At 45.2% G+C, this 26,660-nt stretch overlaps 1 protein-coding gene across 1 annotated transcript; it reads left to right on the top strand.

Moving 5' to 3' along the window:
• The first annotated feature begins 3,895 nt into the window (after nucleotides 1-3,895).
• LOC132084268 (tRNA N(3)-methylcytidine methyltransferase METTL2-like) lies at nucleotides 3,896-18,577 on the top strand. The gene is made up of 9 exons (XM_059489337.1): nucleotides 3,896-3,990; nucleotides 5,514-5,605; nucleotides 9,380-9,726; nucleotides 11,665-11,714; nucleotides 12,327-12,387; nucleotides 13,533-13,672; nucleotides 14,798-14,904; nucleotides 15,099-15,164; nucleotides 16,432-18,577. Exons 1-9 carry the CDS (start codon nucleotides 3,902-3,904, stop codon nucleotides 16,581-16,583), a joined length of 1,104 nt encoding a protein of 367 aa, XP_059345320.1. The 5' UTR covers nucleotides 3,896-3,901; the 3' UTR covers nucleotides 16,584-18,577.
• The last annotated feature ends 8,083 nt before the right edge of the window (nucleotides 18,578-26,660 follow it).

Consider the following 26,660-nt stretch of genomic DNA (forward strand, 5'->3'; position numbering starts at 1 on the left):
AGGGCAGTTTTCCAACACTTTCTTGTTACAAAGAGCACAACCATTGTGGACAATCTGGGCTTTGATCTGGTCACAGAGGAAACTCACTTGACCCCAGAGCCGTGGGAGGTGTCAGGTCTGGATTCTATGGATGGAGTCTCTCCAGCTGCCCTTTTGGTGTCACTCCCAAAGACTGAAATCTCCCTGGAGTGCTGGCAACACTCCCTGCTCCACTCAAACATTGCCTGGGCACTTCCCTAGGGCACAAGGGTGACACCCAGACCCGAACTCTATCCTGGGCTCCACAGCCAGCAGGGCTCACCTGACCAGCCAGGAAAGCTGGAAGCCTTAGGACAGAGGAAGGTAAGGCTAGGTATCTACGGTCTTTTTCCTTGGAGGAAACCTAGAAATGTTTGTAAACCAACAGATTAGTTAAAAGCCTCCTGCATGCCTGTACTAGTGCTTGTCAGATGACAAGGATGTGATGTTAACATGAGGCCATTGGTCCCTTAAAATATTGCAGTGGTTCCCACCCACATGGGATAAACATGGAAGCAAGTCTCTGGTGGTGAGGGACTGGTGGCTCCTCCAGCAGTAAAGTCATCCTTCCCTGTCTCAGCAGGGTCTAATGCCTTATTTTTGTACCTCCAGGTGCCACAGAGGCATCATGATATGATGGGGATTTCTGTCCCTGGATTTAGTCCAGACTCTCACTTTTTCCCTTTTTCCAGTTTGTTTCAGATGTTCCTGGCTACAAGAGCAGAGGCCAAGCTCTTCCCTTAGCAGATGGAACATAGAAAGAGTCAACCTTACCTCTTCCGGCTAATGATAAACTGCAGGGAATTGTCCTCCCTGCCAGATACCTAACCAGCAGTGTGAAAAATAGGGATGGATCCCCATGGCATAACTTGTCCAGATCTTCTCAAGGCTGCTGGGATCTCTGCTCCCTTTGAGCTCTCTGAAAGCAGGACAAGGCTCAGTCACAGCTCTAACCACTCTCTTCCTCTTCAGCCCATAGGAAAAATGACCCGGGCAGCTACAATTACCAGAGGAATCCTTCACCTCAAAGTCCTTGGGAAATGGGTGGAGTTGGCAACTCTGCCTCAGGAGAATTGTTTCAGATTATCAGGGGAGTTGCCTCTGTGGGACAGAGAGGGAAGTGCCCCTCTCTACTGGGGTATTTCTGCCTTATATTTCTGCCACAGGGGCCCCAAGATGAGATTTCCAGGAAAGCTTTTTCTCTGGTTGCACATCCAGAAGCATCTGCATGGCTGCCATCTGCTCTGCAAAGGCACTGCTAGAAGTGCCACCAGGGGCATGTCACACCCCTGCATTTTAAACTCCCCAGGTACCAGGTCCCTCCAAAGGCACAGGTGCAGCAGCTGGTGCTGAGTGGGGCTGGGCTGTTTCACAAGCCAGTGTCTCTCACTTTTGTCTTCTGGTTGCCACCCACAGGAGCTCAGAGACAGCACCAGCCAGTATGGATGGATAGAGACTCCTTCAAGTGCTGCAGAAAGATGCCCCCCAAAATTTGGAAAGTCACCCTGTGCCTCCCTTTCCATGCTATGAACAAAATTACAGAATCACAGAATAGTTTGTAGGGGACTTTAAAGCCCATCCAGTTCCACTCCTGCCATGGCAGAGACACCTTCCACTATCCCAGGCTGCTCCAAGCTCCAATGTCCAGCCTGGCCTTAGGCACTGCCAGGGATCCAGGGGCCACCCCAGCTGCTCTGGGCACCCTGTGCCAGGGCCTGCCCACCCTCCCAGGGAAGGATTTCTTACAATATCCCCTTTAACCCTGCCCCCTGTCAGTGTGAAGCCATTCCCCCTTGTCCTGTCACTCCAGGCCCTTGTAAATAGTTGCTTTCCATCTTTTTTGGAGACTTCCCTCAGGTACTGGAAAGGGCCACATTCAAGTCACCACAGAGCTTCTCATCTCCAGGCTGAACAATCCCAACTGTCTTAGTCTTTCCTTGTACAAGAGGTGTTCTATCTTTCTGATCATCCTGGCGCCCTCCTCAATTTCTGTCCTTCCTCCTTCATCTTCCCTCCCTCTTCCCAGAAGGCCAAATAAATAAATATCTAAAAGGGTGCCAAGGAGATGGAGCTGGACTCTGCTCAGAGGTGCTGAGCAATAGAACGAGAGGCAACAGGCACAAACTGATGCCCAGGAAGTTCCACCTGAACATGCAAAAGAACTTCATCATTGTGCAGTGACCAAGCACTGGATGAAATTGTCCGGAGGTGTCAAGCTTTCATTGTTGGAGATATTCCAGAACTGTCTGGAGGCAGTCCTGGGAAATCCATTCAAATCCTTTGAATTTGAACCCATTATACCTCATTGTAAGAGGACAAGGGGGAATGGGTTCGATTTGAAAGAGCAGGATTTGCTGGGATGTTGGGAGGAAATTCCTCCCTGGGAGGATGGGCAGGCACTGGCCAGGGTGCCCAAAGTAGCTGTGGCTGCCCCTGGATTCCTGAAAGTGTGCAAGGGCAGGCTGGACAGAACCTGGATGTTAGGAATAAGAAGCTTGACTAGGCCAATATTCAAGCAGCAATCAATTTATTATTTAATATGGTAAAGTATGAGTAATACAGCGCTGGGTACAGTGGGGGAAGTTTTCCCTCCAACTGCACACCAATAATTGATGGTTACAGGTATTTATAGGGGTATTCATCAGTTTTTTTCAGCAGTTTCTATTTCCAATCTTTTACTCATCAGCAATTTTTATTTCAAATTATTACATCACAATTCTATACGCTACTGTAATTTTAATTTCTCAGGATGTATCTCAAAGAAGTATCCCCAGATGGTGACGGTCCAGTTTCCGAAAGAAGAAAGCCTAATCCCATCTGGTGCGGTCCAGCTCCCAGATGTGTGTCCACCTTTTAATTGCAGAGACTATAAATCTCATTACAGTGATGTCCAGTGTCCCTTTGGTCGAAACCATAAACCCTTGAGGTGATGTTCATCTTCCTTTCTCAAGCTGTTTTTCTCTGCTTCAATAAGGCATGAGATAAGCATGTTTCTTTTATATATATTCCAAAGCTATAGTTTCAAGGATACAAGTAATGTTCTAAATTATACTTCAAAAGGTTATTATTGCAGAGCTTTTTATGGATTAAATGCAAGCAAAAAGCAACATCTTTAACACCTGAATTCTAATGCTCCTAAATCAACCAGGGTTAATTGCAAACAAAAGATAGGTTCAAAGGCCTTTTTCCATGCTTTATTTTCCTCAGTTATTATTAGAATTCGCAACTATCCCATTGTCGGTATCCACACATTTCGCATTCACAAAATACACACGTCGCCTGTTTGTACCCGATATGAACACAGCTTTGCATCTCACAGGCAATCCATTCAAATCCTTTGAATTTGAACCCATTATACCTCGTTGTAAGAGGACAAGGGGGAATGGGTTCAATTTGAAAGACCAGGATTTGCTGGGATGTTGGGAGGAAATTCCTCCCTGTGAGGGTGGGCACGCCCTGGCACAGGGTGCCCAAAGTAGCTGTGGCTGCCCCTGGATTCCTGAAAGTGTGCAAGGACAGGCTGGACAGAACCTAGAGCAGCCTGGGACAGTGGAAGGTGACCCTGCCATGGCAGAGGTGGCACTGGGTGGGCTCTAAGGTCCCTTCCCACCCAAACCATTCTGGGATTCTGTGCCATGTACTCTGGAATGACCCTACTGGAGCAGCAAGGCTGGGGCAGAAGAATCCCTGTGGTACCCTGTCCCGTTCCGGCGCTCCCTGGAACGCGATAAATGGAGATAAACTCCCCAGAGCCATTCGCGAGCCCTTCCCCCTCACGGCACCGCCTCACCCGACCGCCCCCCCCACGTGACCGCCGCCCGCAGTCCTCCTTCGGGTCGGAGCGCACGGGGTCGCTTCCGCTTCCGGCTCTGCCCAGCCCGTCATGGCGGCGCCCAGCGAGGCCGGGGAGCGGCGGCCTTTCGGGAGGCGGCTCCTCACCGACCCCTCCCGGCTTTTCCAGCACAACGCCTGGTGCGTGAGGGCTGCCGCCGCTGCCCGCTCTAGACCCCCGTGAGCCGCCCAGGGTTCTGCTGCCCTGCGGTGCCGCCCCGCGCTCGGCGGTGGCGTGGGGGTGGCCGGGGCGGGCTCGCCGTCGCCTCTCCGATTTGCGGTGTCTGTGGCCAAGCGCTGTGTAATGAGCCAGTCCCGACGTGCCCGCTCCGCCTCACGGGGCCCTGACCGCGGTGACCGCCCTCTTCTCCGGGCGCGCCTCGAGAGGCACCCTCAGGGCGTGGAGCAGGCCGGGGCAGCGGTGGATGTGGGGCTGGCGGCCGCACAGCGACTGCGGGCCGGGCGGGGACCGGCATCCCCGAGCGGGGCACTGCTCTATGTGGCCGGTGCTGGTGTCCGGGGGTCCTGAGCACTTGGAACTGCTCCCTGCGGGGTTCTGGGCCTTGGGGACTGATTCTCTGGGGGCTCCTGAACCTTTGGGATTGGTCCTCAGAGTGTCCTGAAACTTCAGGACTGATCAGCAGAGTTCTGAGCCATTCTCAATCCCTTCTGAAGCAGTAGAATTCCTCAGGCTCCTGTGGTTGCAGCAATTGTTTTATTGCTATGGTTAATAGAGGTAAATTACCTTCTGTCAGAATATCCATAACCTGACATTCTTTCAGTAAGGTTGTGCCAAGTGTGTGCTTGGAACAGGAGCTCTTTATGTAGATGCAGAAGTTGTTTTAAGTCAGTTAAACATCCAAATTCTCTAATTTGCTGGGAACTGAAGGTATTTTGCATTTTGGGGGTAAATAGATCCGCTTTTGGTCTCTGGCTGCTCTACCATGTCAAGAATCGGGTGTGTTTAATTTGTAATTAAGTGATATTTATATGTGTCAGCCTGTCATTCCTTCTGGGACTGTTCTATACAAAAGGTATGTTACAAAAGCATATCCTTAGTTTTCCTGTGGAAATTCTTAGTAATCTGTTTTTTCACAGACGTAATATTTAAGCCTTTGTTTTGTGAGTTAAAATCAGATGACTGATTCCTTGTGAGACAAGAACTGCTTCTTGAGCCTTGTACTCTGCTTTTCATTGACTTGTTTTAATGAAAAAAGGCCAAGTGAATCACTTTAATGACTGCATAACTGTGTATGTGCATTGAAGTTATTAATAATTCTTAATGCTTTAAAGCTTCCCCTAATTTTCTCATCATTTGATTTCATTTAACAGTTACCTTCCAAATAACCCAGCTGCCTTTTCTGCTTTAACTTGAGAGAGACGATGTAGTTTTGTGCTGAGTGCTGTCATGGTTTTAGCAAGGATCTATTCTCTTTAAATTTGACTTGACTGAGCATCCAAAATGGGACAGATTTAGGATCCCTCCTGTTTGCAATTCCATGAGTTCTTTCAGGACTAGGACTTGCACATGCTGACTAGGCTGTTGTGCTGGTGCTGGGCTGGAATTGGGGATCACATCTGCAGCCCAGTCCATTTGGAGGGCTCTCCAGACCTTTCTCTTTCCTACCATGCTTAGCTCTAGTTCATCTTATTTTTCACAACAGGGATAATGTGGAATGGTCAGAAGAGCAGGAAGCCAGTGCCAGGAGTAAAGTTCAAGAAAACAGCTCACAACTATTGCCACAAGACAAACAAGGTACTTTTGGAGAGTGTCCTCATGTGAGTCAGCTTTGTGCCAGGAATGGAACAGTCTGGCCAGAGCCACATCACAACATCATCAGTTCCTCTCTTCCCCCTCTCCCAGTCACTCAGGAGGCATTAACACAGCTGTGATAATGGGAAATTGAGGGGGAGGAACCTTTCTGGTCTTAATTTATCTCCCTGTGACTCTTCCACCTTCACTAGAGACTCCTGCTGGTTGGGAGGAGTCAGATTGGGTTACACTTCTCTGTCATGATGTGTGTGTTAAATACTTGTTAGTGTTCATTGTCAACAAAAACCTCTCTTGAGTGTAGAGTTGTTGCCTCTGCTTATTTTTGCTCTTTAAAGCTTAACTGCTAGTACACAGTTTTTGCTGACTTGCTGTGGAGTGAGCCCTGACCCAAGCTGATTTTCTCTCTAAAGGGTCTGAGAAAGTAGTGTCCATATCTCTACAAAGAGATATTTATATCTCTACAAAGCAAACAAACCACATGAGAACAATTTAATCAGAGAAAGAAAAATTATTTTATCTTGATTGTTTATCCTCAGATAGACAGCAAAGGGATTCCAAAGTTTGAATTTTGTATGATTTAAAGGATATTTATCACTCCAAAATGCAGAGCTTACTCGTCTCTGAATCAAGCTCAAGGTGCTCAGGTCTTTGGTTAAGTCATGGTTGAAGCCATTCTGAGATGGTTAATAATGCATTTTCTCCACACCTGGTAGAGATCATCTAGTTCCTCAAATGTTGGTGAAATGGTTCTTTGGTTTGATAAGAAACTTATCTGATGATGATCTTGTTATACCCTGCTGAGCTCTAGGGTGTATCTGCTCCTTTAGTGAAAATTAAATCGAGTGTGTCACCAGTCAGATGATGCTGAGCACTACTGGAACTATTGAGACACTTCCATATAGCTTCCAGTTGTGTTCACAATAGCAAATTTAATTCAGCAAAGAGTAACCCTCCTAATTTCTTGGACTCCTATAGATATCCAGCAGTTTTCCATTGTGATGCCCATTGTGTTGAGCTTATTTTAAAATATGGTTAGCATTAAAGGGTGCTGTCTGTCATGCTTTGAGAACCTACATACAACTAGGAAATTGTGGAGTAATTTGCTGTTGGAACCGTTTGTCAGAACTCCATGATATATTTTCCAGAGTGAACAATGGAGGCCAGTCAAATGTTGATGGTTGCTATTCACTGGGAAGCCTGTGGAGACAATGGGATGGCTGGAAAGTAGGGAAAGCAGCCCAGGCAAATGTGCTTGAAGGGTCTGGTAGTTTGAGAAACAGGATGTCCAAGGAGGAGAACAAAGGCAGAATATTGGTCATTATGACTGTATTATTCTGTGGACTACTTGGAGATGTCAGGATTTGTTCTGAAGAAGGAGGGAAGCTCTGTGGCTATGTGGAACTTTTGTCTCCTGGCTGGGAAAAGAAAGAGAGAGAAATCCAAGTTTCTTGGTTTCCTTTTGAGGTTCCATGATTAGCCCCCTTGCAATTCAGGAGGTCCCTGGTTCTCTTCTGGTCTTTTTGAACAGTTACTTTTGTTTGCTCTTCTTTTGCACAGTGAAGGGGTGAGAATGGGCTTGGCTTTGGGGGTATGCTCTTATAAAGGTGAGCAGGAAGTCAGGAGTCCTTATCAGGAAAGTCCCTGAAGGAATCTGGCTTGCACACCAATGGCACTGTGAACTAATACTCCAAAAAGGGCCTGAAATAAGTGTGATGTGAACTTTTCTGGCAGGAAGCCATGGTCATATGTTTGCTTAAATCTGTTTCTTGTATGATCTTTGTCAGCTGGCCCTTAATTTTTTGTATTTACATTGTTACTGATCATTTATTCAGGGCTTTGAAAACAGCAGGCTCCAAGGTAAATGAGCTTCAAATAAAGCTTCCCCACATGTAGTTTGGAGTATGACAGCTCTTCAATAGCATCCAACAGAATTTCAAACTAATGTAACAAAGGAAGAGTACAATGTCTTCTTCACCAGTGTAATGTGGCAAAAATATGGGCAATCCAAAATGGCTGGGCTGGAATTTTGTCCCAGTGTCTCAAGTAAGCATTCCACAGCAGTCAGGCTGTCATGGAATTGTTGGAGATGAGCAGGAATCAGGATCTGTGTTTTTGTTACGTGAAAAAGTTTCAGCCTCAGAAGCCTTGCATATTCCTGCTGGTACATGGGAGAAAGAAAGTTTAGGGTAGAGTGTGCAAGGGTTTGGGTCAATAGCACTTCTTTCAGCATCAGCAGTCCCTGACTCCTTCCATGCAAACAGTGAACTGACCTGGCTCTGTTCACTGTGACCTGCAGTGAGATCATGGTGCAAACTTACTGCTTGTGTCTAATACCAGACATTAAAGTTTCCTTCATCTTCGTGGGTAAGAACCAGGCTTCTTAAAAGGAGAAAATCCTTGTAGTTGAGGTAAAGAGATTATTTTCTATATAGCTCTTTGTGCTGCAGGGATATATCCTACTAAAAATAGACATATGACTGATTAGTGCTTCTTTGTTAAAGCCATTTTTGTCTATATTTGGCTGAGGCTACATATTTTTCCAGGTGTTCTGGGTTCACTCTACCATCTCACTTTGAAACAGTTTTATGTTCTTCAGGAAGACTAATAAATAAACAGCAGTTCAGCTAATAATACCCTACAGTCATTCTTATTCAGTAATGCATTTGTTGCCATCCAAAGATGGTTGAGGAGTTACTTATTATTGGCATGCAGTTGGGATTTCTGGCCATGGATGTTAATGTCTGTAGGTGATTTCAAGCACAGGATGCTATAATTAGGCATCAATTCCCAGAACAAAAAACTCATCACATTGATGAAGTCATAGAAAGTCACTTGGATTTGTAGCTTCCCGTGGAAGAAATAGTTCCCCCAGACTGTACTTGATCTGAAATCTGTGAAAGTGTGTGGAAATAAGTTTGTAGGTGACTCAAATTTCACTCTATTGTGGCTTTGTAAGCTTTTCCAACTCCCTGTAATACTCCTCTTTCTCCTGAAGTGAACCGTTTGATGTGAAAGTGCTGCTGCTCAAATTAATTCTGTTCATCTTTAGCCTGTCCACCTTAGTTCTCCACTGGTACTTTAATGCAGTGGTCACTGTTGATTCCCCTCTTTTGTTTTAGTTCATAAATGTGTGATGCTCTGACATGCGCAGAACTATGGAAAGTAAAGTTATCTGGACTGGACTCCAGCAAAATGTGGAAAACATGCTGTCCTGTTACCTGCAGGATTGCATAAATTCTAACTGAGCTTCCTGCCAGGCAGGGAGAGTTAACTCATTTTTCGGTTTCTCCACCTGAAAATAAGAGCAGTGTGTTGGACAGGAGCTTTCAGCTCCAGGCAGCTCTCAGAAAATTCCTTAGGAGTTGTGCTTTACACTTAATGTCACCAGGCTCCAAATTAATTGTTCCAGTCAGCTGAACAAGTCAGTGTTAGAGATGGAAGTAAAACCTGGATTTCTTTAATCCGATCTCCTTCAAAGAGACTTTTTCTGTTGCTGGCTTCCTTTAAATCCTACCAGGAGACAGAGTTTCCTCTTCTCTCTTTTCCCTTTTTAAGTCCTAACAAAGTGTCTGTGAGGACATAGGCTGAGTGTTTGTGTAGGATTGCAAATTTAAATAAAGGATTTTCAGTCAGTAATGTCACTTATTACTGTAGGTTGGTGCATAAGTGCCTGCAGTGATCCCTCACTCTCTGAACTGATTAAACCCTGAGACCTTCTGATTTGATGCCTGGTGATGTTTTTGCTTGTGTTCACAGAGGAATATGAGGTGAATGCTAAGAAATACTGGGATGACTTCTATAAAATCCACGAAAACGGCTTCTTCAAGGACAGGCACTGGCTGTTCACTGAATTTCCTGAGCTGGCACCTCACAGGAACTCAAGCCAAAATGGAGATTCTGTACATGGATTTAGTAACAAAGAAGAATCCAAAAAGGAAGGGCTGGGAAGCTGTGAAATTTGCCATTGCTCGTTGGAAACCAGGACAGAGAGACAGTTAAACCTGATAAAAAGCCCACCTGGAGGCCACACGGAGGGGTTGGCTGCACAGAAAAACAGTGATGGGCATTACCCAGGATCAGCTGCATCTTACCGTATATTAGAGGTAAGAGCTGGAAATCAAAGTCACACATCAAAGCCTCTCTTGTGTCAGTGTGACTGGGACATAAAAATGTGTGTCACTGCCAAACAGCAAGGGAGGGGATGATTGCCTTCAGTCAGTAAAATGCAAAACTTAGAGGGTAGTTTAGAACTGAGCTAAATCTGTTGGGATTCTTTTGGTTCAGACTCTGAATTAGCAGAGCACAAGAACTGTAAGAAGTTTACAAGTATAGAAGCCAAACTCTTGCTATCAGATGTTCAAACAAGCATTTTAAGGTCATCTTTTGAAGAAGCTGATTCTTCTACTCTGTATAAAGCTTCCCCTTCTGTCCTGATTCAGGGCAAATCTGTGAGGAAACTTACAAAGCAGTTTCTCTGGAAAGCAGATTCAAGTGGCCCCTCCCCCAGCTGGTTCAGGAAAATATTTCCCAGGAGAAAAGTGGAAAAAACCTCTTTATTTAACAAGCAAAGTATTCACAGGCATAAAAAATGAATAATACTGAACCATAAAACCTCTCACTGTTCTGAAGAGATGGCACCTTCAGAAAACCCCTGTCGTGGTGTGTAGCTTGGCTCACTCAGTCTGTTATCAGTCCCTCAGTGCTGGAATGCTGCATCCTGGGCCCTGGTGGGCCACAGATGTGTGCTCCCAGTGTTCTGGGGTTTTAGCCCAGAGCAGGGTCGATCAGTTCCAAGGAAAAGAAAAACCACAGGAAAAGAAAAACCACAGTCCAGGGAACTTTGCTACCTCAGCTAGCTAATAACTAAAAGTAAAGCAGAGTTCTCTCCCACTGCCTGTCTTGCAGACAACACAATCCTTGAGAAGGAACACAGAGCAGAGGGAGCAAGTACAGTTTCTGCAAACAAACTGCACACTTCTTCTCTCCTCCTTTGCTCTTGGAACCAGTCTTAAAGATGCAGAACTTAACATCCAGCATAAACAGAACTGACAAACAGGGATGCAAGCATCATATAGTCACCCTAGGACACCTTGTCATTGTCTTCTGCATGTTTGTGCTGACTCCTGTTTGCCTTGGGAGATGCAAAACAAAGCAATGAAGCCAAGAATGTAAAGATGCTCTTGGGTTTGTTCCTTAGGGCCTTTGTGATAACAGGGAATCCCAAACTGATACAGGCTTTGTCCCAGAGAAGTTTGTGGCAATTTTAAGTATTGGACGGCTCACAGCTGGTTGTGACCTTTTTGCTCTGTCACCTCTAGTTGTTCACTGTAGATATTACTGGATTTGTTGAATACTTAGTATTATATGAAAGTCCTGCCCTTCCAGGGAGAGTTAGTGTGAACTGTCCTGAATTTTTAAATTTAATTTGACACTGTCACAATTTCCTCAGACTACAATGTTCTCAACGTGCATCTCCTATCTCACCTGAGTGAGCTCTTTAACTTACAGCTGTCACTGCAAACCCCCTGCGGTGTTTTCTGCTCAGTCTGTTTCAATTTTACTGATTCTTTAAACATTCAGAGGCAAATTCCCTAAACCCAGTTGTGTGAGCCATCATCTCTTCAAATGGGAACAAGCAGAAGGGGTAATTGGAGTAAAGCAAACCTAACTTCTCCATTGCTCTGATTTTCTATGGAAGTGAATGTAACTCATCCATGGCCTTTGCCCGTGCTTCAGTGACTCATAATGGTTGTTATGCTTGGGATTCCAGCAAAAACAGCTTTCAAAAGAGTAGCAATGTATAGCTCATTATTAAGATTTTGACAAGAGCTTGCTTAGTGGTTTCCCGCACATGTAATCCTGTTCCTCAGACCTTAACACACTCAGATCTTGCATGGACACTTCAGAATAGTCACTGCCATTCTCAGCTTTACTAATGCATAGTTCTTCCTTACATGGCTGTAGAGAGATGATTGAAAATTATCTGCATGTACATGCTGAAGGAATTATTTTCACTGTATACATCTGCTCTGTTTATGCAGGTTGGCTGTGGGGCTGGGAATACAGTCTTCCCAATTTTACAAACCAACAAGTAAGTAGAGACAAGAGGAAATGGCTTCCCACTGCCAGAGGGCAGTGATAAATGGGATATTAGGAAGGAATTTTTCCCTTTGAGGGTGGGGAGGCCCTGGCATGGGTTGTCCAGAAAAGCTGTGACTTTCGCATTCCTAGAAGTGTCCAAGGCCAGGTTGGACAGGGCTTGGAACACCTTGGTCTAGTGGAAGGTGTCTCTGCCCAAAGCAGGGGTGGGACTGGATGATCTTTAACGTTCCTCCAAGCCCACACCATTCTGGGATTCTGTGAAGTAATTCTCAGTAGGCTTTCACCTGCATGAGATACCAGCCTCTTAAAAACAATTGGAAAAATGTTCCATTACAAGCTCAGAGAAAAGCCAAATGATAATGGTATCTTTGCCATCTGCAGCTTCGGGTTATTGTGTTTTGAGCTTGGAAGCCCTTGGTTTTAGATTTAAAATACAAAGGAAGCAGTCAGTTCCATATGAAAAGAATGGACATAAAGGAGCAATGGAATCCACCAGATTTTGCACAAAAACTAAAAACTAAAGCCTAGGATTTCTGGGCTTTGTGCATTTGAAACACTCCTGAATTCCTCAGCATAAATGAGTTTCTTTGATTTATTGCAGTGACCCGGGCTTGTTCGTTTATTGCTGTGATTTTTCTACAGTAGCTGTGGATCTTGTCCAGGTAATCTCAATGGTGACTTATGAAGATGTGGGAAGTATCTGGGGCCAATTGCCCATTAACACAAATCTATACCAGCTGCCAGTGACTCTCTGGCTGTGCTGGCAGCTTTCTGGTTTTAGCCAGCCCTGGTGCTGACCCTTGCACTGGGAAATCTGGAAAATGAGCCATCAAAGATAGTAGAAATTAGGGAAGTAAAAGTTCTCAAAATGTCACGGTGGCAGCAAATAAGTCAGACAGATTTTATTCCCCTGTGGTTGGCAGTACTTTTCTCAATGCAGTGTTCTTTTAGCTGAGTAACTTGAAAAAAACTCAAACCTTGAAAACATTCAGGCTATTTTTTAACAGGAACTTAAGCTGGTTTTTGTTTGTGCGTGTCACTGTCACCACAGTTCTGGGAACATGGTCTGATTTCTTCTGTACAAGCACCTGAGGAAGAATCATGTTTGTGGTGCAAGAGGTTGGAGTTTGGTCAAAGGACAAATACCACTGATAAATTTCTGGTCAAGGCAGTACTGAGAATATATGAAATATCAAATGCAATCCTGAGATGACAGGGGAGCATAGCACCACAGTCAGCATCCATTTCATCTTCTTTATGTGACACAAGCACTGTTTGTAGAGGCTTCTGCAATCTGTAGCAGCAGCTAAATCTGATTTTTTAAGGCTGTAACTTTAGGCAATCAAGTTTTATTTTTGGGGTATAGGGAATATCTGTTTGTAGATTAAATGAATACTGATTTCAGTGATGCAGAGAGGTGCCCTGATACTCTCACTTATGTAAAGGTTTCCAATTTATCAGTATAAATCTCTCATTTCTTACCAGTGTTAGTGGAAATTCTGACCTTAAAATTGTGATCAACCCTGGTCCAGTTTTATGGGTTTTTTTGATTGACTGTATCAAGACCAAAGCTCTTTGTAAATCTCCCGTGTGTAAATATTTTTTCACATTTCACACCTGTTCCTTGCCTGACCAAGGAATATACCTGACACAAAAGTCCAGTGAGACAGCAACAGATCTCTGGACACACCTCTTGATAATGTGAAATTTAAAATACTCCATATAATACTAATAATCCATATAGTCCAGCTTATACTGAGATCAGGGTCTGCTACTAATGTTACTTATTTCTCTCCCTCAAATACAGAATAATGCAGAATATGATTCTTCTCGCTGCTTTGCATTTGTCCATGACCTGTGCAATGACCAAAGTCCTTTCCCAATGCCAGAGGAGAGTCTTGACATTGTTATTCTTATCTTTGTCCTCTCAGCAATTCTCCCAGAGAAGTAAGTTTTAATAATTCCTTCTAATTGCAGAAGATAATTCTTCTATGACTGGAGTTCTTTAATAATCTCCTATGAAGGAAAATGAAACTTTGTTCTGTTTGTGGTCTATTACAGGGACCTGATAAGGTCTCCAGGGTGAGAGATGGACGAGAACCTTGTTTCTTGATCAGAAGGCTGGATTTATTGATATATTATATATAATACATTATAACTATACTAAATAGAATAAAGAGAGCAGTTTGCAGAGGCAGCTGCTAGGCTAAGAATGGAAAAGAAAGAATCTATAACAAAGTTGTGTCCAGGGACTCTGTCCCTAGCTTGCACTTTGTGATTGGCCCTTAATTATAAACAAGCACATGAGACCAATCACAGAGGCCCCTGTTGCATCTCACAGCAGCTGATAATAATTGTTTACATTCTCTTCTGAGGCCTCTGCCTTCCAGAAGACGCAGAAATCTGAAAGAAAGGATTTCTGTGAAAAAAATGTCTGCGACAGTGGTCCAGTTTTCCACGAAGCCTCAGCAAACAAAATTTGCAGGTATTTGCTGTTGTAACCAATTCTGACAGAGGACAGGGTGATTCATTGCTTGGATCACTGTTCTGAGCCCCAGCCACACTGAGCACTCACTTTGGAAAGTATTCTGCTGGATTTTCAGGCTCAGAGGGTAGATTAATTTCTAACATGGGAGGCAGCAAGAAAGAAGGGTTCAGGTTCAGGAAAAATGTGAGGAAAGCACTGTAGTCTTAGTGTGATAATTGTTGCAACCTACACTAGTCTCTTTTTTTGTTCCCTTTAGTTTTACTTCACAACACTTCTCTTCAAGTTCGCTTACTATTTGTTTTGCAGAAACCAGTGGAGATCCTTTTGTAATCAGGAAGAGAGAGCAGTTAATCCCTGCTGTGGCAGGATGTTATCCTTGTAGGAAAAAAAGCATAATTGGGCAATGTCAAAAAATAGAGGCCAAATAAAATGAACCCACCTGACTCTGGGAGAGCTCAGAATGCTGCTGGCTTTGGGTAGCTCTTTACATGAAGTTGAAATGTAAAAACTTTATTCCATCTTTTTGGAAGGAAAGAAACATGATTTTGCAGCTTGTTGAGTGTCCTGGTTTGTTCTTCTCTCAGAATGCAGTCCATTGTGACCAGACTGAGTCGCCTTCTGAAACCAGGGGGAATGATCTTGTTGCGAGATTACGGCCGTTATGATCTTGCCCAGCTTCGGTTTAAGAAAGGTATTTCCTTTCCCGTGGGAATTCTTGCTCCATCACTAGTAGATTCTGCTTCTCTGAAGCTGTGTCTGCCCTGTTTGGAAGCAGCTCATTAATTCTGCAAAGCACAGTGTGTGCTGGAGAAGGGCCCATTGTTGGATGGCAGTTGTTGATTTTTAAGTGATCACTGGTAACTGTTTTTATCTGTCTTCTCTTAGGTCAATGTCTGTCTGATAACTTCTATGTAAGAGGTGATGGCACCAGAGTCTACTTCTTCACACAAGGTAGGAGGCCAGAAACATCCCTCTGACTCTCTTCACCACTTCTTGTCCCTGTGCCCTCCTGATTGGCCACTAGATCTTTTCAGCCTCTTTCTTGGAGCCCTGTGAAATGTTAAGTATCTCCCAATTAAACAGTGACCTGGGCTTCTCAGCTTCTGGTGCAAGCATGACATGGTCAATTTCCTTAGTGGAAAATCTTTTAAGAGGAAGACTGGTGTGTTTGCTACCCTGGGAGGGGTGGGATTGGAGGAGCTCTCCTTGTATATTGGCTGCAGATGATGGAGAGAGATGGACACCACTTAGCAGGCCTTCCCTTAATTTTCCTGCTCTCATGTGAGGAAATCAGAAGGGTGTGGTTCAGCATGGAGCTGAGGCAGCCCCTCCAGTTCAGCTGCTGCTTGGTGTTAGCAGCAATTGTTACTCTCCTGTTTATCACCAGCTGCACCTCCAGTCCCTCCACTACTGGCCTCTGAGCACAGTCAGTTCTAGAGCATTGGCACAACTGAACTGTTCCCCTCTGCACAAGTCATGTTTGGCACAACAAAATGAATGTTTAATGCATGTTTGGTGAACACTTCACAATGGAAAGCATCTGATAAAGAAGCACAAGCTGAAACCTGTCAGACTTTTCCTACAGAAACTCCAGACAAACCACGTGCTCTGGGAGTAAGCTCTGCTGCTCAGCAGGACTGGGGCACTGTGAGACTTACTTATTTGGTCAGGATTATCTGCCAGTGGAATTGTTGAAGCCTCAAGGGCTCTTGGAGCTTTAATTGGGCCCCAACAGGGTGTGGGGTTGAGGGATTTTTTTTGTTTTCCAAATTTAACCTTAATGAATCCAATTCCCCTCCAGCCTAAGCAGCACAGATCTAACTGCCACTATTTAAAAGCATAGGTCTGATCCTGTTCTTTGCTCTTGTGGACTCTGAAATTCCTCTGGGCAAGGGGGAAGTAATAGCTCTGTCCCAGCTTGCCAGAAGATGCTCCTTAATTGCTTACTACAAGCAGTATGCTTATTTAAAACTGCTGCTGTTTCCTTTGTCAAGTCTCTAGTTCTAGATGTACTCCAAATAATTCTTTCCTTCTTTGCTAGAAGGAAAACTTGAAAAACTGTGATGTTAAACTCCCCTAGTAAAGTAGTTGTCTTGTTTGATCATTTGCCTGCTAGGGTGAGACCCTGGGTTTCCTCTGGCAGGATACTGATACCTGTGAGCAGGTATCAGTTAAAGAAAAGCTATGGTCTCCTCAGTTTCCTTCTCTTTGCTTCCAGATGAGTTAGATCATCTGTTTACCACAGCTGGGCTGGAAAAAGTCCAGAATCTGGTTGATCGGCGATTGCAAGTGAACCGTGGGAAGCAGATGACGATGTATCGGGTGTGGATCCAGTGCAAGTACTGCAAACCCAGCACCCTTCAGCCATGAGGCATGTGGACTCTGGGCTGGAGCCTCTTCATCTCCTCCTTGGTGACATGTGTGTGATGCCATTCTGCACACCCATGACCTCAGTGCCTTGTACCATGCCTGGCATCACTTCAAGTGAGTTTTGCTAAGGATTAATGCCCTGAGAGTAGAGCAAGCATTTTTGATGTCATAGAATCACAGAAATATACTGAGTTGGGAAGGACCTGTGAAGATCAAGTCCAACTCCTGGCCCTGCACAGGACACCCCAACAATCCCACCCTGTGCCTGAACACATTGTCCAAACACTCCTTGAGTTCTGGAAGCCTTGGGCAGTGACCCATTCCATGAGGAACCAGTTCAGTGTCCAGCCACCCTTTGTGGGAAGAACCTTTTCCTGATATCCAGCCTAATCCTCCCTGGACACAGCTGTAGCCATTTTCTCAAGTCCTATCCCTGGTCAGGAGAGTGAAGAGATTGGTTCCTGCCCCTCTGCTGTCCCTCAGGAGAATGTTGAAGATCCCAGTGAGGTCTGACCTCAGTCTCCTCCAGCTGAACAGACCAAGTGTCCTCAGCCAGTCCTCATATGGCTTCCCCTCAAGGCCCTTCACCATCCTTATGGCCCTTCTTTGGATGGTCTCTCATGGCCTAATGTCTTTTTTATACTGTGGTGCTCAAAACTGCCCCCAGCACTTGAGGTGGGGCTGCCCCAAAGCAGAGCAGGACAATCCCCTGCCTGACCAGGAATGCTTTACCTAATGCCCAGGACAGAGATGTCCTTCATGGTGCCAGGATGCTGCTGACTCATGTTCAACTTGCCATGGACCAGGACTCCCAAGTCCCTTCCTACAGCTGCTCTCAGCCTCATTCCCCAGTCCACCCACACATCCAGCCTTGCCCCTTCCCACATGCAGAATCCAGCACTTCCCCTGTTGAACTTCCCACAATTGGTGATACCCATTTCTCCGATTTGTCAAGGTTTCTCTGGAGGCCCTCTCTGCCCCTGAGAGACTCGACAGCTCCTCCCAGTTCAGTGCAGACAGCAAACTTCCTAAGTATTCCTTCAAGTTCTGCATCCAGGTCATTAATGTGGATGTTGAAGAGCACATGCTTGAGAAGGATGCCCTTTAAATGTCATGCTACTGGTCTGCATTTTAAAAATTATTTATGGTTTTAACCTAAGAGATGGTCATGGTGTCTTACAGCAGCTGAGCAAGTTGAGTAGCTACTTGCTCATCCTCTGTATTTCCACATGAAATAGGAGAGCTCTGACCTTATCTCTGTCTTGTGTACTCTTGTCTTTGCAACAAGCATACAAAGGATAAACCTGCTCTTCTCTGCAACGGCTCACTGATGTGAATCCCTTGGCTAGTTTATCTCGTGCAGCTATTTCCTAGTCATTCAGGTGTGTGCCAATCCATGAGTTAAAATACATTGATCTAAGGGCAGAAATTGAGACTATGTGAGTCTCTCTGTACCAGCTTTCCCTAGATGATTCAAGGTGTGGAGAAAGCAATGATGCTGTTCTGCCCTCATTGTCCACAAGAATGTCCTCCCAGGGAATCAGCAAATAATAGCTCAGATGCTATAAATTACTCTCAGGCAGGGTTCAGGTTTTCAAGTTTGCTGCTGATGCCGATTTTAGGGCACCTTCAGAGTGCAGCAGATCGGAAGCAGCTAACAGGACCAGGGTTTATAAATAATTACCTGCTTTTCCTACTGGCTGCACCTCCCAGGTCACAAACTACCCTGCCATGGTGATGTGCTAAACCAAAACACATGAGACACTTTCTTTAATCTGAAATCTCCAGGAGGCTTAATTTTTGCACTCTTGTTTCATTTCTTAAGAGGATGCCAACACTGTGGCTTTCAGAAGGGATTTCCCTGTCTTTGACAGCAAATACCTTTATCTCAGCTTGTTTTCTTCTGTTATTTTTAGGGTGTGGTACGGCAGATATTAGAATAAGTTTCATGCTCTTCAGTGTTGGTTTGATTAATGTAAATCATGCTTGCAAAGACTGTAGCAGTGGGGAACAAAGTGACATGGACCCCCTTATGCATCCAAAGGAGATTGCTTTATGGTAGAAATTGCCTTTTTTATACCTTTAATCTCCACCTGACATAGCTGAAACCAAACCGAGGCCTAACAGAAAGAGGGCACCCATTGGCTGGCTCAGCTGCAGCGCTGCTGTCCGCACATCCTATCACCCAATCAGCTTCCTGCGCATACACTGTCCGCACATTCCTTCAGCCAATCAGCTTCCTGCTCATACACTGACCATGTGTTCCTTCAGCCAATCAGCTTCCCACTCACACACTGTCCACCTGTTCCTCCAGACAATCACAGCCTCACTCCCAGCTTGACTCTCTCCTCACTCATAGCTGCCTCTCAGCTTTCAACCAACTTCCACCATCCAGCCTGCAGCTGTGCCTTTCCCACTGGGCCTTCTGGTGAGCATAACCTGAGCAACTTTAACAATTATACCCCCATATCCCACATCTCCCTGCCTGTTTTGGTTTTTTTATTAGGCAACAAAAACCTACAAGAAAAAACCTAAACAACTCCTAAAACATTAATAACAGTGACAACAATAATAACTATAAAAAGTTTTCAAAAACTCTAACATGCTTATAACATAGCAACTATATGCACATGGAATCAGAATAGTGCAACAAAAGGTGGCACACACCGTAATGGAATCCACTCTACCTGGTTGCCTGTGGAGACAGAGGCTTAACCTCTTCCCCATGTCATTAAGTCCAGGGGTCCTTTCCATTGTCCAGTTCATTTACCATTAAATTTTATTTTACCAAAGTCCTTCACCATTTCTGGAGATCTTAGATGAGTCTTAGTGTTGAAGGAATACTGTCTCTCACATGCTGTTTGTCCCGTCTCATCCCAATTTAAAAATATTCAGGACATATAAGGCCTTTAGGTAGTCTGCCATGAGGGCACCTCAGCTCCCCCTCTTTTTGTTTTTCAAGCATGGTTTTTAGGGTTCTATGGGCATGCTTGGGGATAGCTTGCCCTGTGGGAGAGTGGGGAATGCCCCTATGGTGAAACACACCCCATTGCTGCAAGAAGTTAGCAGCTCACTCTGAGGTCTAGGCCGGCGCGCTGATGGTGTCGGGAAGGCCCAGAGTGGTGAAACAGGTGCGCCAGTGCCCGATGGTGTCACAGGCCTTCTCTCTGCTATGAGAAGTTCCCATTAGGAAATGGGAATAGGTGTCAATAGAAGCATGAACATATCTCAAACAACCAGACTCTGGGATATGGGTAATACCAATTTGCCAAATGGAGTTAGCTGTTAAACCTTGGGTGTTAGTACCTTCTGCTAAAGGAGCGAGAGCAATCCCACAACAGGAGGGACAAGACAACAGGATATCACGAGCCTGTGAGGAGGTCAATTGAAATTGTTTGCAAAAAGAATGAGCATTCTGGTGGAAAAGGCCATGAGATAACTTGGCCTGAACAAAAGTATTTGATACCACACCGGTCATTACAGTAATATCTGCATAGTTACTACCTTCTGCAATAGGCCCAGGTAAACCTGTGTGGGAGCAAACAAGTAACACATAAAAATCATGTTGCTGGCTGATAATCAAAGTCCACAGTAAACAAAAGATGGTTATTAACATGCATTAAATAGGAAGATTCTAAACGGAATGCAACATTGGCAGCATATGAGGAATCAGTTGTGATGTTAAGTGGTTCTTGTGGAAATAACTGAAAGTCATATCGGATAGCAGCCAATTCTAAAATTTATATGGAAGCATCTTTTAACATTAATACCCTTTTATGCCACTGGGCAGAGTCACCTCCACACCAAATCACTGGAATTTTGTTGGTTTTGCTGGATGTGTCTGTAAAAAAAGTTGGTCCATTGACAGGGGGTCATGCTGCAGCGGCGCTTTGCATACAAGGGGAGGTTACCTATCTCTGTCCATAAACAATGGGATAATGGATAGATAATTGTCCAGAAAAATATGCAAGTACAATATGAAAGTTAGTGTCTTCTGATAGTAACCATGCAAAATTTCTTGCCATGTCTTTACTTGCAGGTTATGTAAATGGTATGTGGATCTAGCTTGGCTGTTGAGAGTTTGTAGTCGCTCTTTGCTTTTCTTAATTGGATTAGAAGACATATCATTAACAGTCCACACAGTCTTTGTTGCTGTGTGAGGTAAGCATAACTGTTCTAACACATGTAAAGGGTCTTTAACAAACCATCAAAACAGAGCAGCAAAAGGTTGAAATTTGCTAGCAATTATTACAAGGTACACAGATTAATCAGGATCCCATCTCCAGCTTTGTCGGTTTTCTAGTGCTTGAGCACAGTGTGCAAAGGCAGCTTCTGGGGTCAGTTGTCGAAGCAAATGTGGGTAGGGGTTTCCTCTGAGTAAGTCAAATAAAGGGTGTAAAAGTTCTGTAGATAGACCCAAAACAGGATGCAACCAATTCAAGGAACCTAGGAGTTTCTGGAATTCATTTAAAGTTAGGGTGTCTTTAACACTGATGGTCTGTTGAGTAATTTTCCACCCCAGATAATACCACGGGGACTCATGTTGCACCTTTCAAGTCCCACAATGAGTCCTGCATTTTTAATTGCCTGCATGACAGCTACCTGGATAGAACATAAGATGGATTGATTGTGAGCTGCAAGTAAAATCTCATCCATATAATATATATGGATGCAGCTAGAAATTTACAATGGACAGGCTGTAGGGCAAGATTGACTACCCTTTGGCATGTAGTTGTACTGTTACATGTGCTTTGTGGCAACGTGGTCTGTTGAAAGAGAAGGAAGCCAACCCACCTTGTCGTTGATGAGCATTGACTTCAATTTATTGATTAAATCAGCCACTTTATATAACAGTGTTAATTAACTTCATGCATATTGCAAAATCCAAGCTCACGATAGGTTAACAGAGAAAACTCTAACCCCTCCTTTTGTTTTACCACACCCATGATTGTTTATTGAAAACAGGACCAGCGTTCTCACTGTGATATGAAAGGTTCCCAAAACTTCCATATCTGTTCTCAGAGTAGCTATCTTTTCCCAGAGAGCCCAAGGACAGAGTGTTTTGCCTGTTATGGGAAGACTGTCTGAGAACCTTATTGTTTATAAAGTGGTGCTTGAGAGAGCCTAATTGTTTATAGAATCAAGCCTGGGAAGTGCTTTACAACTACCTTTTACTTTTCCCTCTGCTGTATACCTTCATGGCCTCTTTCTTTAAGCCATGCTAGAACCAGACTCTCCACAGTGGTCCAGTGAAATCTCTTCTTTCTGCATGATTCAAGGTAGGGACAGAAGAGGCAAACCAATGTGCATCACCAGGATGCAAAGGGATGGTGAAAAACCAGTCTTTTAGGTCTAAAATTAATGTGGGCCAGTTGAGGGGAATCATTGTGGGTGATGGAAGCCCAGGCTGCAGAGCCCCTATAGGTTCAAAAGCTGCATTTACTGCCTGTAGATCCGCCAGTAATCGCCACTTGCCATTTTACTTAGGTATACAGAATATAGGGGCATTCCAAAAAGATGGGCAGATATTGCTTAAGGACAATTGCTCTTCCACAAGCTGTTTTTAATTTAGTAGCCGTTCCTTTTGTAGGGGCCATTGGTTGATCCACACAGGGTCTTCAGTCTGCCATGTGAGTTTACATATGTCCAGTATTTGATTTTGGAATGGTTGATCAATGGCCCCTATGAAAAGAGGTTCTCCCGTGAGGTTGAGTCTATTTGTATGATTGTTCCAAATTGTCCCAGAACATCTCTTTCCCCTAGTGTGGATGGTATAGAGGCAATGAATGGGGCAATCCAGGCAGTTTGCCTATCAGAGACAAGGACAAGTTGAAGGTGAGCACTTGGTCTGGGGCGCTGCATTCCTCCTACCCCAGTTAGGGTCAATATGGGGCTGATTGTGGGCCAATTACTAGGCCATTCATGGCTTTTAATAATAGAGACATCAACTCCAATATCAACAAGCCCTTTAAAATTTTTGCCATCTATACTGCAAATCAAGGTTGGCTGAGCTGTTGTAATAGAGCTTGTCCAGAAAACCTGTGGCTGACCTGTGCTACCAAAGTTATTTGTGCCTTGTTTACCCTTGCCACTAGGGGTTTTGTTGGAAAGGGGAATAAGTTGTGCTATATATTCACCTGCAGGTATAAAGAAGGGTGGCACAGGAGTCCATAGCATAATTTGTATTTCTCCTTCATAATCCAAATCAATAACTCCACGTAGTACAAAAAGTTCCAGTTTAGTGGCAGAGGCTATTACAAAGCATGGATGTTATTACCAAGGGCTCCCCACACTCCAGTAGGAACTAAGTGCACTGAAGATATCATAAGAGTTACTAATTCTCTGGAGGCAAGGTCCAGCCCTACACTTCCTGTGGTTGCAGGCAGGAGCTTGCTTGTCAAATGTTTTGCCTTGGATTTTTTTAATTTTCTGGGGTGTGCAGACCCGTCCCCTGCCAGAAGCTTTCTGGCTGTGTAGCTTTCCCTTTTACAGGGTACTGGGAGTGGCATTCAGCAGCCTAATGCTTCCCTCTTCCACACTGAGGACATTCTCTAGGCGGTATTTTTATCCCGTCCCTTTGTTGAGGGCAATCCTTTTTAAAATGACCCATTGAACTGCATTTAAAACAACCCCCTGCCAGCGTGTCCAAAATCTGGAAGTGTGTGGCTAAAGCTGCTGCTTGAGGGTTAGTATTATAAGCAGTAGTTCCCACATTTTGGCATGTTCTAACCATATCTGCTATGTCACAAGTATGCGAGTTGCGAGCAGCGAGCAATGCCTTTCTTAGGCATATCTTCATGAACAAAGAATATCTTCGTTCACATTTGTGAAAGCAAACTGCCGCAACAGAATAACTCTGGCTTCATTATTATCAACTTGCCAGGAGAGCGTGGCTTGTAGTCTGTCCAGAAGCTACACAAACGACTCCTCCAGACCTGTAAAATCTTAACAAATGACATGTTGGAATTGATACCTGTCCCTGGGAGTCACCGCAGTGCTTGCAAAGCTAGGTGGGTGATGATATCATACACATCACACGGGTAGCCTGCCTGTGCTGTAGGGACTGCGAAAGCACCCTCCCTGGTCAGCTGCAATGACAATTGGTGGATTTCTGTCTCACAGCGTTTCCGCCTGGGGTTTCCTCTGAGTAAGTCAAATAAAGCTGTTGTACACAGCTCTCAGTAATTGGTTAGCCAGACTGCAAACTGCGCCTCTGTTAGAATAATTTTCATTATGCTTTTTTAGTCATTAGGTATGAGGACAAACACAGTCCTCATAGACTCTAGTAGCTTAGGTCATGATGGGAAGATATGCCACTTTCTTTTACTAGTGTCCTCAGTTCTCTAATTACTTTATAGTCTAGCTCTTGGTATGCCGGTGTTCTTTCAACACATATTACTGGGCAGGCTATAACAACCGCCAAGTCACCCTCCTTCATGGCGGCTTCCCTGCATTTCTGCCAGTGCTGGACTACTGCGTCACCATTTTGGGCAGGGAAAGAGCCTGCACCCATGTGTGGCACCGGAACTCCACACTGAGGCGATCAACTACACAAGGATTTCCATCAGGGTAAGGCAATGCCATGAGGCTTGGGTTAATCTGGGGGTAAGGCAATTCTGCAGAGTATGGGTTAACCTCAGGGTTGTGTACGGGATCTGGTGGCGCTGAGGGTTCAGGGAAATTAATTTCTGAAGCCGATATAATGGCTGCCATTCACACAATTTACTTTAATGGCCACCATGATTGTCCCCCATGTGGCCAGGTGCCCACAAGTTTCAACATAGCGGCCTTTGGTAGTATCAAAAGGTCTCTGCCCCACCACGTGCCGGTCTGATGAAAGGGGTCCGTTAAAGGGAAAGTCTTTAACATGACGAGACACCCAGTCCAGCAGGATGCTCAGTTTCGCATCAGCCATATTAATAGATTGCTGATGTAGGAGCCGCCATACCTGGTCCAAGCTCCTGCTTTGTTCCAGGGATATTCCACCTCCCATATTCTTTCCTCGGGTATGACGTTGAGTCTCGATCGTGGGGGTCAGTCGGCATGCGTGCCAGAATGGCCGTGCCCTACCTCTGCCGCAGGCAAGCAGGATCACAGTTCAGCCACTGGCTGGGATCCAGACCACCAGAAACGGCCGATAAATGTGGACCCAACGCCAAAGGATCGGGGCAAAGGAAAAAAGGAAGGACTCTGCTTGCTCCTTCGAGCTGCTTTATTTTTTTCCCATGCAGAAGCGGTGCCAGGGTGGCGCCACGTGGAATCAGCAGTGCAGCACAGGAGTTGTTCTTTCCCGCGGCAGGAGCAGCGCCGAAGCGTGGCAGGTGACACAATACTCGTGGGCAATGGCAGCGGTGCATGGCGGCGGCCACGGCAGTGATCTCTCCCACGGCAGGAGCAGCGCAGCTGATGCCACACGGGTGTTCTTCGTTCTCGCAGCAGAGAGCGGTGCTGGCTGCAGAGAGCTGCCCCATGAGGGTGCTGGCAGAGCACAGGTGGAGCGTGGAACCCACACGGCTCAAAGAGGGTGCAGTGGCAAAGAGTGGGGAAACAGAGACAAACAATGTCTTTTATTGGGGGGGGGGGGTGGAATCCTGGGAGGGGACTGTCTGCCTAGCTAGGAGGGGTCTGAGGGGACAAATGTAAACATAGCCTAGAGCAGGAAAGTCACAGACCAATGGCAGAAAGGAAAATTGTAACTGACAGCAAATTCTCTAGGTAAAGGGCTGTAACAAGTCGACAGACAATCTACAGGGCAGGATTTTTGAGGATAAACAGAGAAAAAATCTGGAATTATTATAACTGCCACAGCAAGACAGGCTGCAAACAACCCCAGACAGAGATGAAACATACTCCTCAAACCCCTACTGCTATAGGCAGGGAGAGACCAAATATCTTCAAACCCCCACTGCCACACAGGTATACTCACCTATGCTAGGTGAGGTGCATGCACCTTTGATTCTTGAATTCTTTCCCAAACTTTCCTGGATCCTTTTCACTGGATCCCTCCCAGACTCTTCCCAGCCGGCCCATCCCTTGACCCAGTGGGACCTGCTACCAGAGCAATAACACACACCCTGCACTGCTTTAAAGGTCCTGATTCAGGCCAGCCATTCGGTAGCAATGGGGAACAAAGTGACACGGACCCCCTTATGCATCCGAAGCAGATTGCTTTATGGTAGAAATCGCCCTTTTTCATACCTTTAATCTCCACCTGACATAACTGAAACCAAACCGAGGCCTAACAGAACTTAACAGAAAGAGGGCACCCATTGGCTGGCTCAGCTGCAGCGCTGCTGTCCACACATCCTATCACCCAATCAGCTTCCTGTGCATACACTGTCCACACATTCCTTCAGCCAGTCAGTTTCCTGCTCATACACTATCCACGTGTTCTTTCACCCAATCAGCTTCCTGGGCATACACTGCCCATGCGTTCCTCCAGCCAATCACAACCTCACTCTGAGCTGTCACTCAACTGACTCTCCTCGCTCATAGCTGCCTCTCACCCCTCCCACCGGTCCGGCCTGCAGCTGTGCCTTTCCCACAGGGCCTTGTGGTGAGCATAACCTGAGCAACTTCAGCAGTTTAAGAGTCACAACCTCATATCCCACAAAAAACCTCATGTGCTTGTGTGAGCCTGGGCCACCCTTAGGGAACTACAGTTTTCTCCTGTTAAAGTCTCTCTAGTGCCTGCCCTTTAGTTGAAGAAGAAAAAGCCTTGGCTGATATCTCTTGCCTTATTTTAGTACATGAAGCATCAAGATGTGTTACATGTGTCCTGCTGGCTGAAGCACAGTTCCCCTGTATTTTGTTTGCCAGACACTTGTATTTGGAGCTTGACATTTTCACCTCTAGAGCCACATAGATTATGAAATAACTGCTGTCTTGAACCAGAGGAGAGAGGCTGTGCTAGTTTGAAAACAAACCAATAGGAGATCTCAGGTCAGAGCTACAATTTAATAGGGAAGGTAAATAAAGGCAAGAAACACAAGCTTAACTTGACAGAGTCAGGATACAACCTGACACCCTGTTGGTCATGGCGGTGATAGTCCCATTAAATGGTGACTGCAGTCCTCT

This window comes from Ammospiza nelsoni, chromosome 26, assembly GCF_027579445.1.
Source record: "Ammospiza nelsoni isolate bAmmNel1 chromosome 26, bAmmNel1.pri, whole genome shotgun sequence".
Taxonomy (NCBI): Eukaryota; Metazoa; Chordata; class Aves; order Passeriformes; family Passerellidae; genus Ammospiza; species Ammospiza nelsoni.